This window comes from Girardinichthys multiradiatus, chromosome 6, assembly GCF_021462225.1.
Source record: "Girardinichthys multiradiatus isolate DD_20200921_A chromosome 6, DD_fGirMul_XY1, whole genome shotgun sequence".
Lineage (NCBI taxonomy): Eukaryota > Metazoa > Chordata > Actinopteri > Cyprinodontiformes > Goodeidae > Girardinichthys > Girardinichthys multiradiatus.
In genome coordinates, this window is record NC_061799.1 from 44,519,374 (window position 1) to 44,532,115 (window position 12,742).

The 12,742-nt window shown below is 44.1% G+C and overlaps 1 protein-coding gene across 1 annotated transcript; it reads left to right on the top strand.

Moving 5' to 3' along the window:
• The first annotated feature begins 4,761 nt into the window (after nt 1-4,761).
• LOC124870144 lies at nt 4,762-6,780 on the top strand. Its single transcript, XM_047368669.1, has one exon. It carries the CDS (start codon nt 4,765-4,767, stop codon nt 6,778-6,780), a length of 2,016 nt encoding a protein of 671 aa, XP_047224625.1. The 5' UTR covers nt 4,762-4,764.
• Nucleotides 6,781-12,742: the final 5,962 nt, after the last annotated feature.

Below are 12,742 nucleotides of genomic sequence, written 5' to 3' on the forward strand. Positions count from 1 at the left end.
TGTGGAGAAACCTTGTTTCTCCACAAAAATACTTCAGAGGACATTACTATATCTGTTAAAGTTTAAAATAATACTGTGAATGAAAAAAAAAACAATATGCATAAAGTCCAACATACCCACACACCTGAATCCAGTTTCCTCAACCAAACTTTGTAGCCAGTCACTACAAAGTGTTGGTACAAAAACATCCAACAATTTAGCCTCCTAGAGTTAATCCAGCATAAGTTTTATTCTTAACCCTGTTTAAAAGATATTTTATTGCACTGACAACACTAAAAATACCTCCAACTCTTCTGAGCCCTACACTGCAGAGCCTCAGGAGGTTTCTACTAAAAATTATTCACACTGGATGCTTTGTGATGCTCTCTCTAAAGGAAGTATACGAAGGTTTCACTTGCTTGGGGAAAAACGGATCTCACATATTTCTTTACAAAGTTGTATGAGAGCCAGAAAAGGTGTAATGATTTTTGTTTCATTCTGAGTAGAACTAGGTGTGTGTTGGCGAGTCTTTGTATATAAAAAGGAGCAACTGTAAAAGATCGTAGAGCTCATCCTCATGTTCTCTGAAGAATAGTTGGAGGTAAGTGACAATGATGAATTGGTTTCTTCAACATTATGTAGGACATGGCACAGCTTAGTCATATATACCCTTTTCAGACCTTTTGTTTTATTTTGTTACAAGGACATATATTGTATGTTTGTTTCTTTGTAAAACAAAATGTGTCTGAATAAACAAATTTCTTTTTTAAATGCATAAATCAGCTGTTGGCAAAGTGATGCTGTGGTTGAACATGAAGCTCACAAGGATCAAACTAAATTTAACATTCATTCCTCTTATAGAAAGCAAGTAAAGCCTTAACTGTTGGACTTTATGTGTCTGATATTTTCTATTTTTACAATTTCCTGATTTCATTTAGAAATATCTTTACATGATGTACCCTCACAGCAGAACAATAAGACATAAACTGGTTCTGTGTTTGTTCTTGTTTCTCAGGAATTAGTCAGACCCTGACTGGAAGTCCAATCAACAATTTGAGATCATTTGGATCTGCACGTTGTGTTTCCAAATCCCAAGCAAGGTTTGTTCTGATTCATCTTTAACTCAACAGACTCACTTTAAAAAATAATTAATCATTAGCATTGGTTATTCTGCAGGTGAGTTACTTGCTGCAGTAAAGACCAAATATCTGCATGACTGAAATTAACCTGCTGAAAACTAAAAATATATCTCACAGGACTTTAATTTCTATTTAGTTCCACTGAGCAAAACTCGACATTTCAAAATCAGCTGTCATAAAGTCAGCTTAGACATACAGTCATATTCAGTATATTAGAATAATATTGAAGTTCATTTATTCCTGTAACTCCATCACTGAGAGAAAGACGTTATATAGATTAATTACTCACTGATTGATGTTTTGAAATATTTATTTCTGTTAATTATTTTTGCTCACAGCTAATTAAGACACATTAAAGATCAGTATATTACATCAGACCAATAAAACATCATTTAATGTAGAAATGAGGTCTTAATGAAAAGTATGTTCAATACCTGTTCAAGGGTACTTTTAATGTGACAAACAAGCCTCATTTCAGCTCATATTCTAATTTACTGAGTATGTATAATTTGTCTTCATTTGCACCCTAACGTGACAAGAGCTTCCAAAGAAATTCACCTTTTATCACAGTAACATAATTTCACATTGAGCCAAATAAAACCTTTAGTCTGAGTTCATTTATTCTGTGACAACAAAACCCCACATTAAGACTCACACTCGTCGTCTTCTGCTTATCCGGGACCGAATGGCGGGGGCAGCAGACTGAGCAGAGACATCCACTCTTTCCTCTCCCCAGACACTTCCTCCAGCTCCTCCGGTGGGAGCCCAAGGCGTTCCTAGGCCAGACGTGACACAGAGTCCTTCCAGCGTGTCCTGGGCCATTCCCTGGGCCTTCTCCCAGTGGTACGTACCTGGAAAGCCTCCTGGGGGAGGCGTACTGGAGGCATTCCAAAAAGATGCCCAAGCCATCTTTACTGACTTCTCTAAATGTGGAGGAGCAGCAGCTCTACTCCAAGCTCCTCACGGATGGCCGAGCTCTTCACCTCGTCTCTAAGGGAGTGCCCAGCCACCCTGCGGAGGAACCTCATTTCATCCTCTTGTATCCGAGATCTTATTCTTTCAGTCATGACCAGTGAGGGTAGGAACGTGGACTAACTGGTAAATCGCCTTTCGGCTCAGCTCTCTCTTCACCCTAACGGATTGCAGAGCATCCTGATTACTGCAGCAGCTGCACCGATCCTTCTGTCAATCTCCTGCCCTATTCTCCCCTTATTCGTGAACAAAATCCTGAGATACTTAAACTCCTCCACAGGAGGCAGGAGCTTCCCTCCAACCTGAAGAGGGCAAGCCACCCTCGGTTCGACTTAGTGCCAGCAGGGACACATGAGGGACACGGTCAAAGGCCTACTCCAGGTCCACAAAACACATGTGGACCAGTTGTGCAAATTCCCATGAACCCTCGAGCACACTGCAGAGGTTGTAGAGCTGGTCCAGTGTTTCACAGCCGGTCTGAAAACCACACTGCTCCTCTTGAAGCTGAGGTTCGACTATCAGCCGGAGTCTCCTCTCCAACACCCTGGCATAGGATTTCCCAGGGAGGCTGAGGAGTGTGAACCCGCTATAGTTAGAACACACCCACCGGTCACCCTTCTTGTGAAGGGGGACCACCACCCCAATCTGCCAGTCCAGAGGCACTGTCCCTGACCGCCACGAAATGTTAAAGAGGCGTGCCAGCCACGACAGCCCCACAACATCCTGGGACTTGAGGTACTGAGGGTGGATCTCATCCACCCACCAAAGCCTTGCCACCAATGAGCTTTTTAACTACCTTGGTGACTTTATCCTGGGTTATGAACGAGTCCAACTCTGAATCCCCAATCTCGTCTTCCACCAGGGGAAGATATGACAGCAGGATTAAGGAGATCCTCAAAGTACTCCCACTGCCTGGTAATGTCCCCCGTAGAGGTCAGCAGCTCTTCACCCCCACTGTACACAGTGTTGGCAAAGCACTGCTTCCCTCCCCTGAGGTACCGGACGCATTGCCAGAATCGCTTTGAGGCCGACTGGTAGTCTTTCTCCATGGCCTCAACAAACTCCTCCCAAGTGTTTTCCTCTACCACCACCCGGGACACAGCATGCTTGGCCTCAAGGGACCCTTTAACTGCCTGAGGAGTCCTACAATCCAACCACAACTGATAGGACTCCTTCTTCAGCTTGACAGCATCCCTTTCTGGCAGTGTCCACCACCGGATTTGGGGATTGTGGGCACGACAGGCACCGCAGACCTTACGGCCACAGCCATGGGCGGCAGCATCGACAATAGAGGAGGAGAACACAGTCCACTTGGACTCTTATGTCTCCAACCTCCCCCAGAATCTGGTCAAAGCTCTTCCGGTGGTGGGAGTTGAATACCTACCTGGCCAAGGGTTCTGCCAGACGTTCCCAGCAGACCCTGACTAGGTCCGAAGATACAACTACAAAGTCAGTCATCGACCTCCTGCCTAGGGTGTCCTTCTACCACGAGCACTGATGAACACACTTATGTTTGAACATTATGTTCATTATGGACAATCCATGAGTGGCACAGTAGTCCAAAAAATTAAACACCGCTTGGGTTACGAATGGGGAGGCCATTTCTCCCAATCGCTCCCCTCCAGGTGTCACTGTTGTTTCCCACGTGGACACTGAAGTCCCCCAGCAGAATGAGAGAGACCCTGAGAGGGGCACTGTCCAGCACCTCCGACAGGGATGGTAAGAAAGAAGAGTACTCTGCACTGCTGGTCGGCCTGTAGGCCAAAACAACACTTAGAGACCTCTCCCTGACCCAAAGGCGCAGGGATGCGACCCTCTCATCCACTGAGGCAAACCCCAACATGAGGCGGCGAAGCCGGGCGAGCGACAAACAAACCCACTCAATTCCGCCGCCTCTCCCCACCGGCCACTCCAGAGTAGAAGATAGTCTAACGTCTCTCAAAGAGTTCCAGAGTCTAGCTTGTGTGTGGAGGTGAGCTCGGCATCTAGCCAATATCTCTCGACCTCCCGCACAAGCTCAGACTCTTTCCCCCCAGCGAAGTAACATTCCACGTCCATAGAGTCAGGTTAACCATCGGACATGGGGTTGTTGAGGTCTCCGCCGTCGACCGCTGCCTGGTCCTCTTAGCACCGGTCCCTCATGGTTCCCCCTGCAGTTTGTGGGCCCACTGGGGGATGGCCCAGCATCACTAACCCGGCCATTAGGCACTCGCTGACAAATCCCGACCCCAGTCCTGGCTCCAGGGTTGGGCCCTGGCTCCGCTGTACTGGGCAAAGTCACGTGTCTCATTGTACTAGTCCTCATGAAAGCTTCTGAACTGCTTTTTGTCTGACCCTTCTTCAGAGTCTGTTTGCTATGGGAGACCCTACCAAGGGCATTTAAACCCCGAAAAACATAGGACCTAGGATCATTTGAGCACTTAAACACCTCCACCACGTTAAGGTGGCGGTTGAAGGAGGGGCCCACATTAGGAAATTTATACAATCGGCAGTAAAAAAGTTTAGTTAGGTTCAAACCTTTTAACATGTTTATTAGGCAAGACCATAATCACATGGTTAGTTTGTCAGTGTCTAAGAAAAACTATTTTATTGTACCTGTATGACTCACCTGAGGATCGATTAAATAAAGAAGAAACTGTTTTTTAGTTTTGCCATTTTTTTTGACTGTTTTCTTATGTTCGACTACAGGCAGACTGACACCAAAGAAGAATCAACTCTGACAATCAAGATGTGCCTGTTACTGATAACAACTCTCCTCCTTGTTGTGGTTGTTGTACTTTTGTTACACTGGAAGAACATTATCACTCTGACAGATTTACTCGCAGCAGGAAAGAGAGTTTCAGATGTAGTCATCCCAGCATTAGATGATCCTAAGATATCAGGAGCGCTAACACTGACTGTCACAGCATTCTTCATTTTGTCAAGTTCACTGACAACAACTCTGTTGGTCATTGTTACTGTAACACTTTGGTTACATTGGTTCAACATCCTTCCACTGAAACATTTATTCATATTAACTTCAGATTTTTACCAGTCAGTCACTGTGGGACTAAATCAGACCTGCATTGATTCAAAGCCAGGAGCTAAACGACTGGCTGAAGTCGTTAAAGGAAAAAGCACTCTGCTTACATCACAAACAGGCCATCTCCCGCTTTACAAAATTACACTGGAAGAAAAACAAATCAGCATTAAAGGGTGCAAAAGTTTCAGTTTTGGAGAGAAATCCATGAACTGTAACCGAAACATCCTGGTTCTTGGAGCCACAGGTGCTGGGAAGTCCACTGTCATTAATGCGATGATAAATTACGTTCTAGGTGTTAGATGGGAGGACTCGTTTCGGTTTAAGTTAGTGGACGAAAGTCAAACAAAATCACAAGTTCACAATCAGACACCAGAAATCACCGTGTACAAACTCTACCACCAGGAGGGTTTCAGAGTAAATTACTCACTGACTATTGTGGACACTCCAGGCTTTGGAGACACCGGAGGCATAGACAGAGACAAGGACATCACAGAACAGCTGCGTAGCCTCTTCGCTGATCAGGAAGGTGTCGGTGAAATTGATGCCGTGTGTTTTGTAGTTCAGGCCAATATAACTGAACTGACATCAACACAAACATACGTGTTTGATTCAGCACTCTCAATCTTTGGCAAAGATGTAGCAGAAAACATCAGGGTCCTGGTGACGTATGCAGACGAGCAGCAGCAACCAGTTCTAGAAGCCATCAGAGTGTCTGGTGTCCCATGTCCTAAAAGTAATGATGGTCTCCCAGTTCACTTCAGATTTAATAACTCAGTGCTGTTTGCTGACAACAAATCCTCAGTGATAAGACGCATGATTCGGCTCAACGAAGAGAAAACTTTTGAGTTTTGGAACATGGGGACAAAGAGCATGGCCGGTTTCTTTGCTAGTCTAAATCACGTCAGAACCATAAGGTTGACAATGACCAGTGAGGTCCTGAAAGAAAGAAAGCATCTGGAAAGTACAGCTGAGGAGCTGCAGAAGCAGGTTAAACTCGGCTTGGCCAAGCTGCAGGATATTAGGGAGACCAATGAAAAACTCCAAGAGCACGAAGCAGAGATCAGGAAAAATGAGGACTTTGAGTTTCACGTCACTTTGAAAAAAGTTGAGCAAGTTGATATTTCTCACACTGGACAGTACATCACCAACTGTCTGCAGTGTTATGTTACCTGTCACTATCCTTGTGGTATACCTAATGATGATGGTAAAAGAAGATGTGACGCAATGGGGCAGGACGGTTACTGTACAGTGTGTCCAGGGAAATGTTTTTGGAATGTGCATTCTAACCAGAGCTTCAAATTGGAATATCTAGAAATTCATGAAAAAAGAACAGTGAAGGAGCTGAAAGAAAAATACGAGAAGGCCTGCGGGCAGAAGGTGACTTTGGAGGAGCTGATTAAAAACCTGCTGTCTGATTATAAATCTATGCAGGATGATGTGGTGAAACTGATCGCAGAGGCTGCAAAGTGTCTGAACAGACTGAAGGAAATAGCCCTGAACCCAAATCCCCTTACCACTCCAGAATATATTGACATGCTCATTAAAGGAGAGCAACAGGAGTCTAAACCAGGCTGGAAGGAACGAGTTCAGGCTCTGATAAAAATGAAAGAAAAGGCAGAGATCATAGCTAAAATAGAGAAGGGAGAGGAGATCCTGGCTCATCAGTGATCTGCTGATGCCTTCAGAACAAATCTAAACTCCAGCTCAGACAAGATTGTTGAAAAACCAACAGTGATAAAGACAAACTACCAGTTTAACAAAACCTTCAAGTTGGAGCATATATAAAGCTGTTACAGTTTGCTTGACTCACTTCTCATTCACCAGTTTATTCTTAGGGCATTTTAAACAAATTCCTGCTAATTTTCTGACTGAACAGTCTATAACTAACCTATAACATCCTCTGTATGCAATGTTGGAGCCAGTTGGCCTAAACGTTAACATGATTTTGTCTCAAAAGATGAATTGGTCAGTCACATAAACTGTAGTGGCTTCATGCGTTCTGTCCGCCGAGAGGATTCATTTGATTTTTGGTTTAATCGCATAGAGCAAAGAAAGTGGGACAACACATTTAATTTAAGAAGGGATGAAAAAGATACCTTTTGTTTTTATCTGCTTTTCTTTTTTGCTTATTGTTTCGGTTTAAGTAATTTTAGGGTAATCTGTGTCTTTTTAGAGAACCCAAAAGCCTTATTTTGTTAATATGGGCAATTTAATGTTTTATTTTATCATTTTTCTTTAGGGTTTCTTAATGTTTTATGTTTTAAGATTTTTTAAATTTTAAGTTTAAGCAAATATAACTTTTATAAAACACGTGATGTGAACTGCACTGCAATTTACTGTGTTGATAGAAAATATATTGTAATAAATAAAATATATATATATTCCTTATTTTACACACATCTGGTCATTAACTCTTTTTTTTTTTACCTTGAAATCAATTCTATCACATATTAGATTACAAAGGTTCCTTTGCTTTTTTGGTTTAATAAAAAAAATTGTTTTCGAACTGCCAAAAAATGGATTCAGTTGAGCAACAACAATTTTAAAAAATCAAAAGAAAATCATTAATTCAGAGCAGTAAAAGGTAAATCAGTATAAAGTGTATTATTCCAGTACAATCAATCCTAATTGATTGATTGATTGAAAATGTTGTGTGTCACATAAACCTGCTTTTATAAAGATACTGTGAAATCTGAAGATCTCTTCCTGTTAACAGGTTTTAGTTACAAGCTCCTTTCTAATCAGTGATTTTGTTCTCAATCTAAACCTCGATCTCATGTTTTAATGGAAACTTGGTTCAGCCAGAATAATAATGCAGCAATATTAATTTATTTTTAGAATATTTCCAGGATTAAAGGATTAATGTTCCAGCAGGATCTTGAAAAACTCATTAATCTGGAACAAACTTCCAGAAAACTGCAGAAATGCTGAATGCCTGAGTTTTTTTAAATCAAGGTTAAAAACCTGTTTAGAGTTGCTTTTAATTGTTCTAAAATTACTGATATGGGTTTATACTGGAGATAAAAGGTGAATTAGGATTTTCCACCTTTGGACAGGACAGTGAGAAAAAGTCCACTGTCCACAATGAGGACTCCTCGGAGGGACAGCAAGAAGCATAAACCCAAAAAGGAAGACTGCCGGAAGGTCGTCCCGAAAAGGCACAGAGCTTAGGTGGATGGCCATAAGGCCGGCAACATAGGAGCAGGGACCTAGGAGGCCGGCAACAAAGAAGCAGGGGTCTAAAGGGGTGGCAACGCAGGAGCAGGGATCTAGGGGGCTGGTGATGGCAGAGATGAGGATCTGGAGGCTGGCTGTGGTGGTGGTGCATGAGAAACCCACAGAGAATCCAGGGTGGCGACTAGATGTGGGAGTGGCGTTGGAACCTTGGAGGTTGGCGGCGGCGGCTGAGAAGGAACCTTGGAGGCACACTGAGGATCATAGAGGACCCTCTGGGAGTCTGGTTTGGAGGTCGGCCATGGAGGGTGGAGGACCAGGAGAACCCACGAAGAACCCTGTCAGGTGGTTGACTGAGAGGTTGAAACTTGAACCCACTGAGGACCTTGGGAGATTTGTACCCACTGAAGAGCTCGAGAGACTTGAATTCACGATGGAGCTCGGGAGACTTGGAACCACGGTAGAGCTTTAGGGAGCACCGGGAAGGCCCTGAAGAGTGGTGCAGGAAGTGCTGGATCTGCAGTGGAATTTCTGGAGACTGAGCCTGGTCCACCTGGACGGCCTCGTTGTGGGAGTCAGGAGACGGAGGTTGTTCGTCCTCAAAACACTGTGAGACGTACACGTTGACTCTCAGTGAAAGAGCTCGAAGCATCTCGCTGACCTTCAGAAGCAGAAGATAAGACGTCTGGCTGAACCTTAAAGCTACCTTTAAGGTTCAGCCAGACCTTTAGAGTTTAAACTAGGGGCCCAAGATTTACTTTTTGTATGTCCTGATGGGCTAAAAATGAGTTAAATGTGATAAAAACCTGGAGTGGGGCTGATTGTTTAAAATCCTTCAAGTGGTGCTTTTAAATTTTTATATCTCTACATCAAAGTGTACCAAGGGTCTGCAGGTTAGGAGCACTTGGAGGCTTGTACCAGACAAACCATCCAATGGTATAATGACATAAGCAGTATGCAATGTGCAGTAATGCAGGAAACATGCCAGGAAACACAGGCAAACTGGCTGATGGCTCCCAAGCTAAATCTGTGAAGAGAAGTTCAGCAAGACTGCAAGAAAACATCTTTACCTGTGATAAATTCGTAATTCAGCAGCTGTGCCCTAGCTTTGGCTTTTAAGAAGAAAATTTAACTGGTTGTAAACCTAACACAAAACTAAAAATGGTTTTAATACTCTGCTAACGTTTCAGGTAAGTATTCTGTCCTAAATGGGATAACATGTTTTATCTTAGTATTTATTATAGTAGAGTTATATCTATATATTGGTTTTCCCCTTAAAAAGAGTTGTATGAGCTCAGGTAAGTTAGGCCTGCTTAGGCCCACGGGTGAAGGAGAGGCGGTAAGGGTTGGTTCTGCGTCCCACTAAATGATTATGCGCCTGTACGCAGTACCGGGAAGAAGGTAGAACGGCTGTCTGCTATGAAGCCGTCATCCAGAACCAGTTATGGCTGCAAAAACGAGCACAGAAACTCCCAAGCACACAAAGAAGATCAGATCCACTACCAATAGGCAGTCTAAAACACAACTTATTCTGTTTATAAATATAGCTTTTTTTCCTTGTTCCAAATTGTTTCTGAACTGTTCTGCTATGTTGGACCCTCAATGCTCTTGCTTGGCTTCTCTCCCCTCAGAGCTCGAAGCTTTTGTGAAAGGCTAGCCTTTGAAACGTGCACCGCTACATTAATGTCTGTCTGCTTGCTTCAAAATACCCCAGTTAAAATCAAAGCGAGAGAAACTAGTTGTGTTTCATGTTATTTTGCTGAATTACAACAACACAGTACAGCTCGAAAACACAGCTTATGTTCAGAGATTTCACTGACACTACACGAGAGCGCATGCGTGCTTACCTCCAAAACAGAGCGGTTGCTAAGGACATTGGTGCGTTCGATTTAATAGACTGGGAGATTTTACACAGGTGGTGCACATACATAAAACAACGCTGCATGCATTAGGACAGGATGAACAATAAATCAATTGGATCTTTTATTAACCCCAGCTCCTCTGAACCGCACAAGTTTGGATCAAGTGTTTATTATGTAGGCCTAAGCAGCAGTGGTAAAAGTAGTTTTACATTCTTGCCAGTACTCAGGTATATGGGGTTACTAAACGATCCAACGTTAGGTGGTAATATTTGTAGTAATGGTTAATATATATTTAAAACCAATGTTCCTGAAGACAAGTGACCTGTACCATCATAAGTGTTGATTGCAACAAATACAACAGGAGGAAACAAAAAAAATACAAAATAAGTTAAGGAAGTTTTGAAAAAATAAATCCCGCAAACATAGAACAGCAAAACTGAAACTATTTCAGGAGCTGCAAATGTTTGTTAATCCTAATCTCACTGAGTCACATACCATAAAGAAAACTCTGGCACCAGCTCTTCTTCATTTCTAAGTAAACAGACATTTCCTGGTGCAACACAGTTACTTGAAATTGTCGATGGGATCATTTTAATTAATAAATTTATCCTCATCCAGATGTTTACTGTCAGCTCTGGGTTAAAGAAACTGAGAAATGGTCACAAAGGCAGTTCACCGTGTTTCTTTGGCACAAGCCTGACAGTGAAGGAAGAACGTTCTGTATTGAATCTGGTGGAGAACTCGTACTCGTACTCGTCGTCTTCCGCTTATCCGGGACCGGGTCGCGGGGGCAGCAGACTCAGCAGAGACGCCCAGACGTCCCTCTCTCCAGACACCTCCTCCAGTTCCTCCAGGGGGAGCCCAAGGCGTTCCCAGGCCAGCCGAGAGACATAGTCCCTCCAGCGTGTCCTTGGCCTCCTCCCGGTGAGACGTGCCTGGAACACCTCCCGAGGAAGGCGTCCAGGAGGCATCCGGTATAGATGCCCGAGCCACCTCAACTGGCTCCTCTCAATGTGGAGGAGCAGCGGCTCTACTCCGAGCTCCTCCCGGATGGCCGAGCTCCTCACCCTATCTCTAAGGGAGTGCCCGGCCACCCTACGGAGGAAGCTCATTTCAGCCGCTTGTATCCAGGATCTCGTTCTTTCGGTCATGACCCAAAGTTCATGGCCATAGGTGAGGGTAGGAACATAGTCCGACCGGTAAATCGAGAGCTTTGCTTTTCGGCTCAGCTCTCTCTTCACCACAATGGACCGGCACAGCGCCCCCATTACTGTGGCAGCCGCACCGATCCGTCTGTCAATCTCCCGCTCCATTCTTCCCTCACTCGTGAACAAGACCCCGAAATACTTAAACTCCTCCACTTGAGGCAGGAACTTCCCTCCAACCTGAAGAGGACAGGTGGAGAACACTGTGCAGAAAACAAAGAACCCAGAGGAGTTATTGAGTTTATCAGCATAGAAAGCGTAAGAGGTCAACCTGTTATACATATTTATTTTTTACATGTATTATTTTGTATTGATACATTAATGATTGTAAAAAACCTACTCACTGGAGCTCACACAGAAAGAAAAACGTGAAATTATCATAGTGAATTTAAAAAACAATTGAATTATAGGCAACATACTTCCCCAGGAAGAGAGATTGCTGCCAAGTCATTGACTGAGTGCATCTGGAGGGGCTTCAATAGAAAACATTTCACAGATTAGATTAATAAACTGAATTTGATTGCTTTGTGTTATGACTGGGATTGAAATGTCAGAATAACTGGTTTGATCTGACTTCCTATTTCTGAACATAAATTAAATCTGTGTGTCCTTAAAGTGCGCTGAGATGACATTTATTGTGAATTGGTGCTTTATAAATGAACTGAAACGATCTAAACATTAATGGTCACTCAATCATAGCTATTATTTCATTTAGTTTTATTTTCTGCTGACTGGACAAATGGCAGGTTGAACATTTCTCATAAAACCTTTTAATTATTTTTATTTAATTCAAAATGAAAGTTGGTTTTCATTAAACATTGCAAAAACGTTCAATTGAATTCAGTTTTATTTATATAGGATCCTGGCCCGGGGTCGGGCGCTGGGCTGCGGTTGGCGGTTCGGTGGGTGGGGCGGTGGAGCATGTCTTGTGACTGCACTGGGGTGGCTGGTGCTTGGCCTGAAGCGGTTGGCCTGTATGGCCTAGGTCCCCAGCAGGTGCTTGTATCCCTCTTGTGGACTGGTGGGCTGGGGGCTGCTGGCACTGTCTGGGGGGATTGGGCGGGCTTGGAGGTGTGCTGCTCTGCTGGCTGTCGTGTCCAAGGGGGGAGGGGTTGTATCCGCTTCCAGGGCGTGGGGTCACTGGTGTTTGGATCGGCTGGGAGGCGATGGCGGAGCTGAGCCGGATAGTGTTTCTCCCTGGGCAGTCGTTGCAGTGGCGCGCTGTGTTGTGGGGGAGCGGGGCTGTGTGTGGAGGTTGCGCTGTGTGGGTGTGGTTTCATCGGCTTCTCGGCCATGGAGTTCACCTGTGGGGCTGTGCCCCTGTTGGGGAGGGGATTTGTGGCGTTTGGGTTTGGGGGGTGTGTTCGATATCGGGGTCCTTGTTGGGGG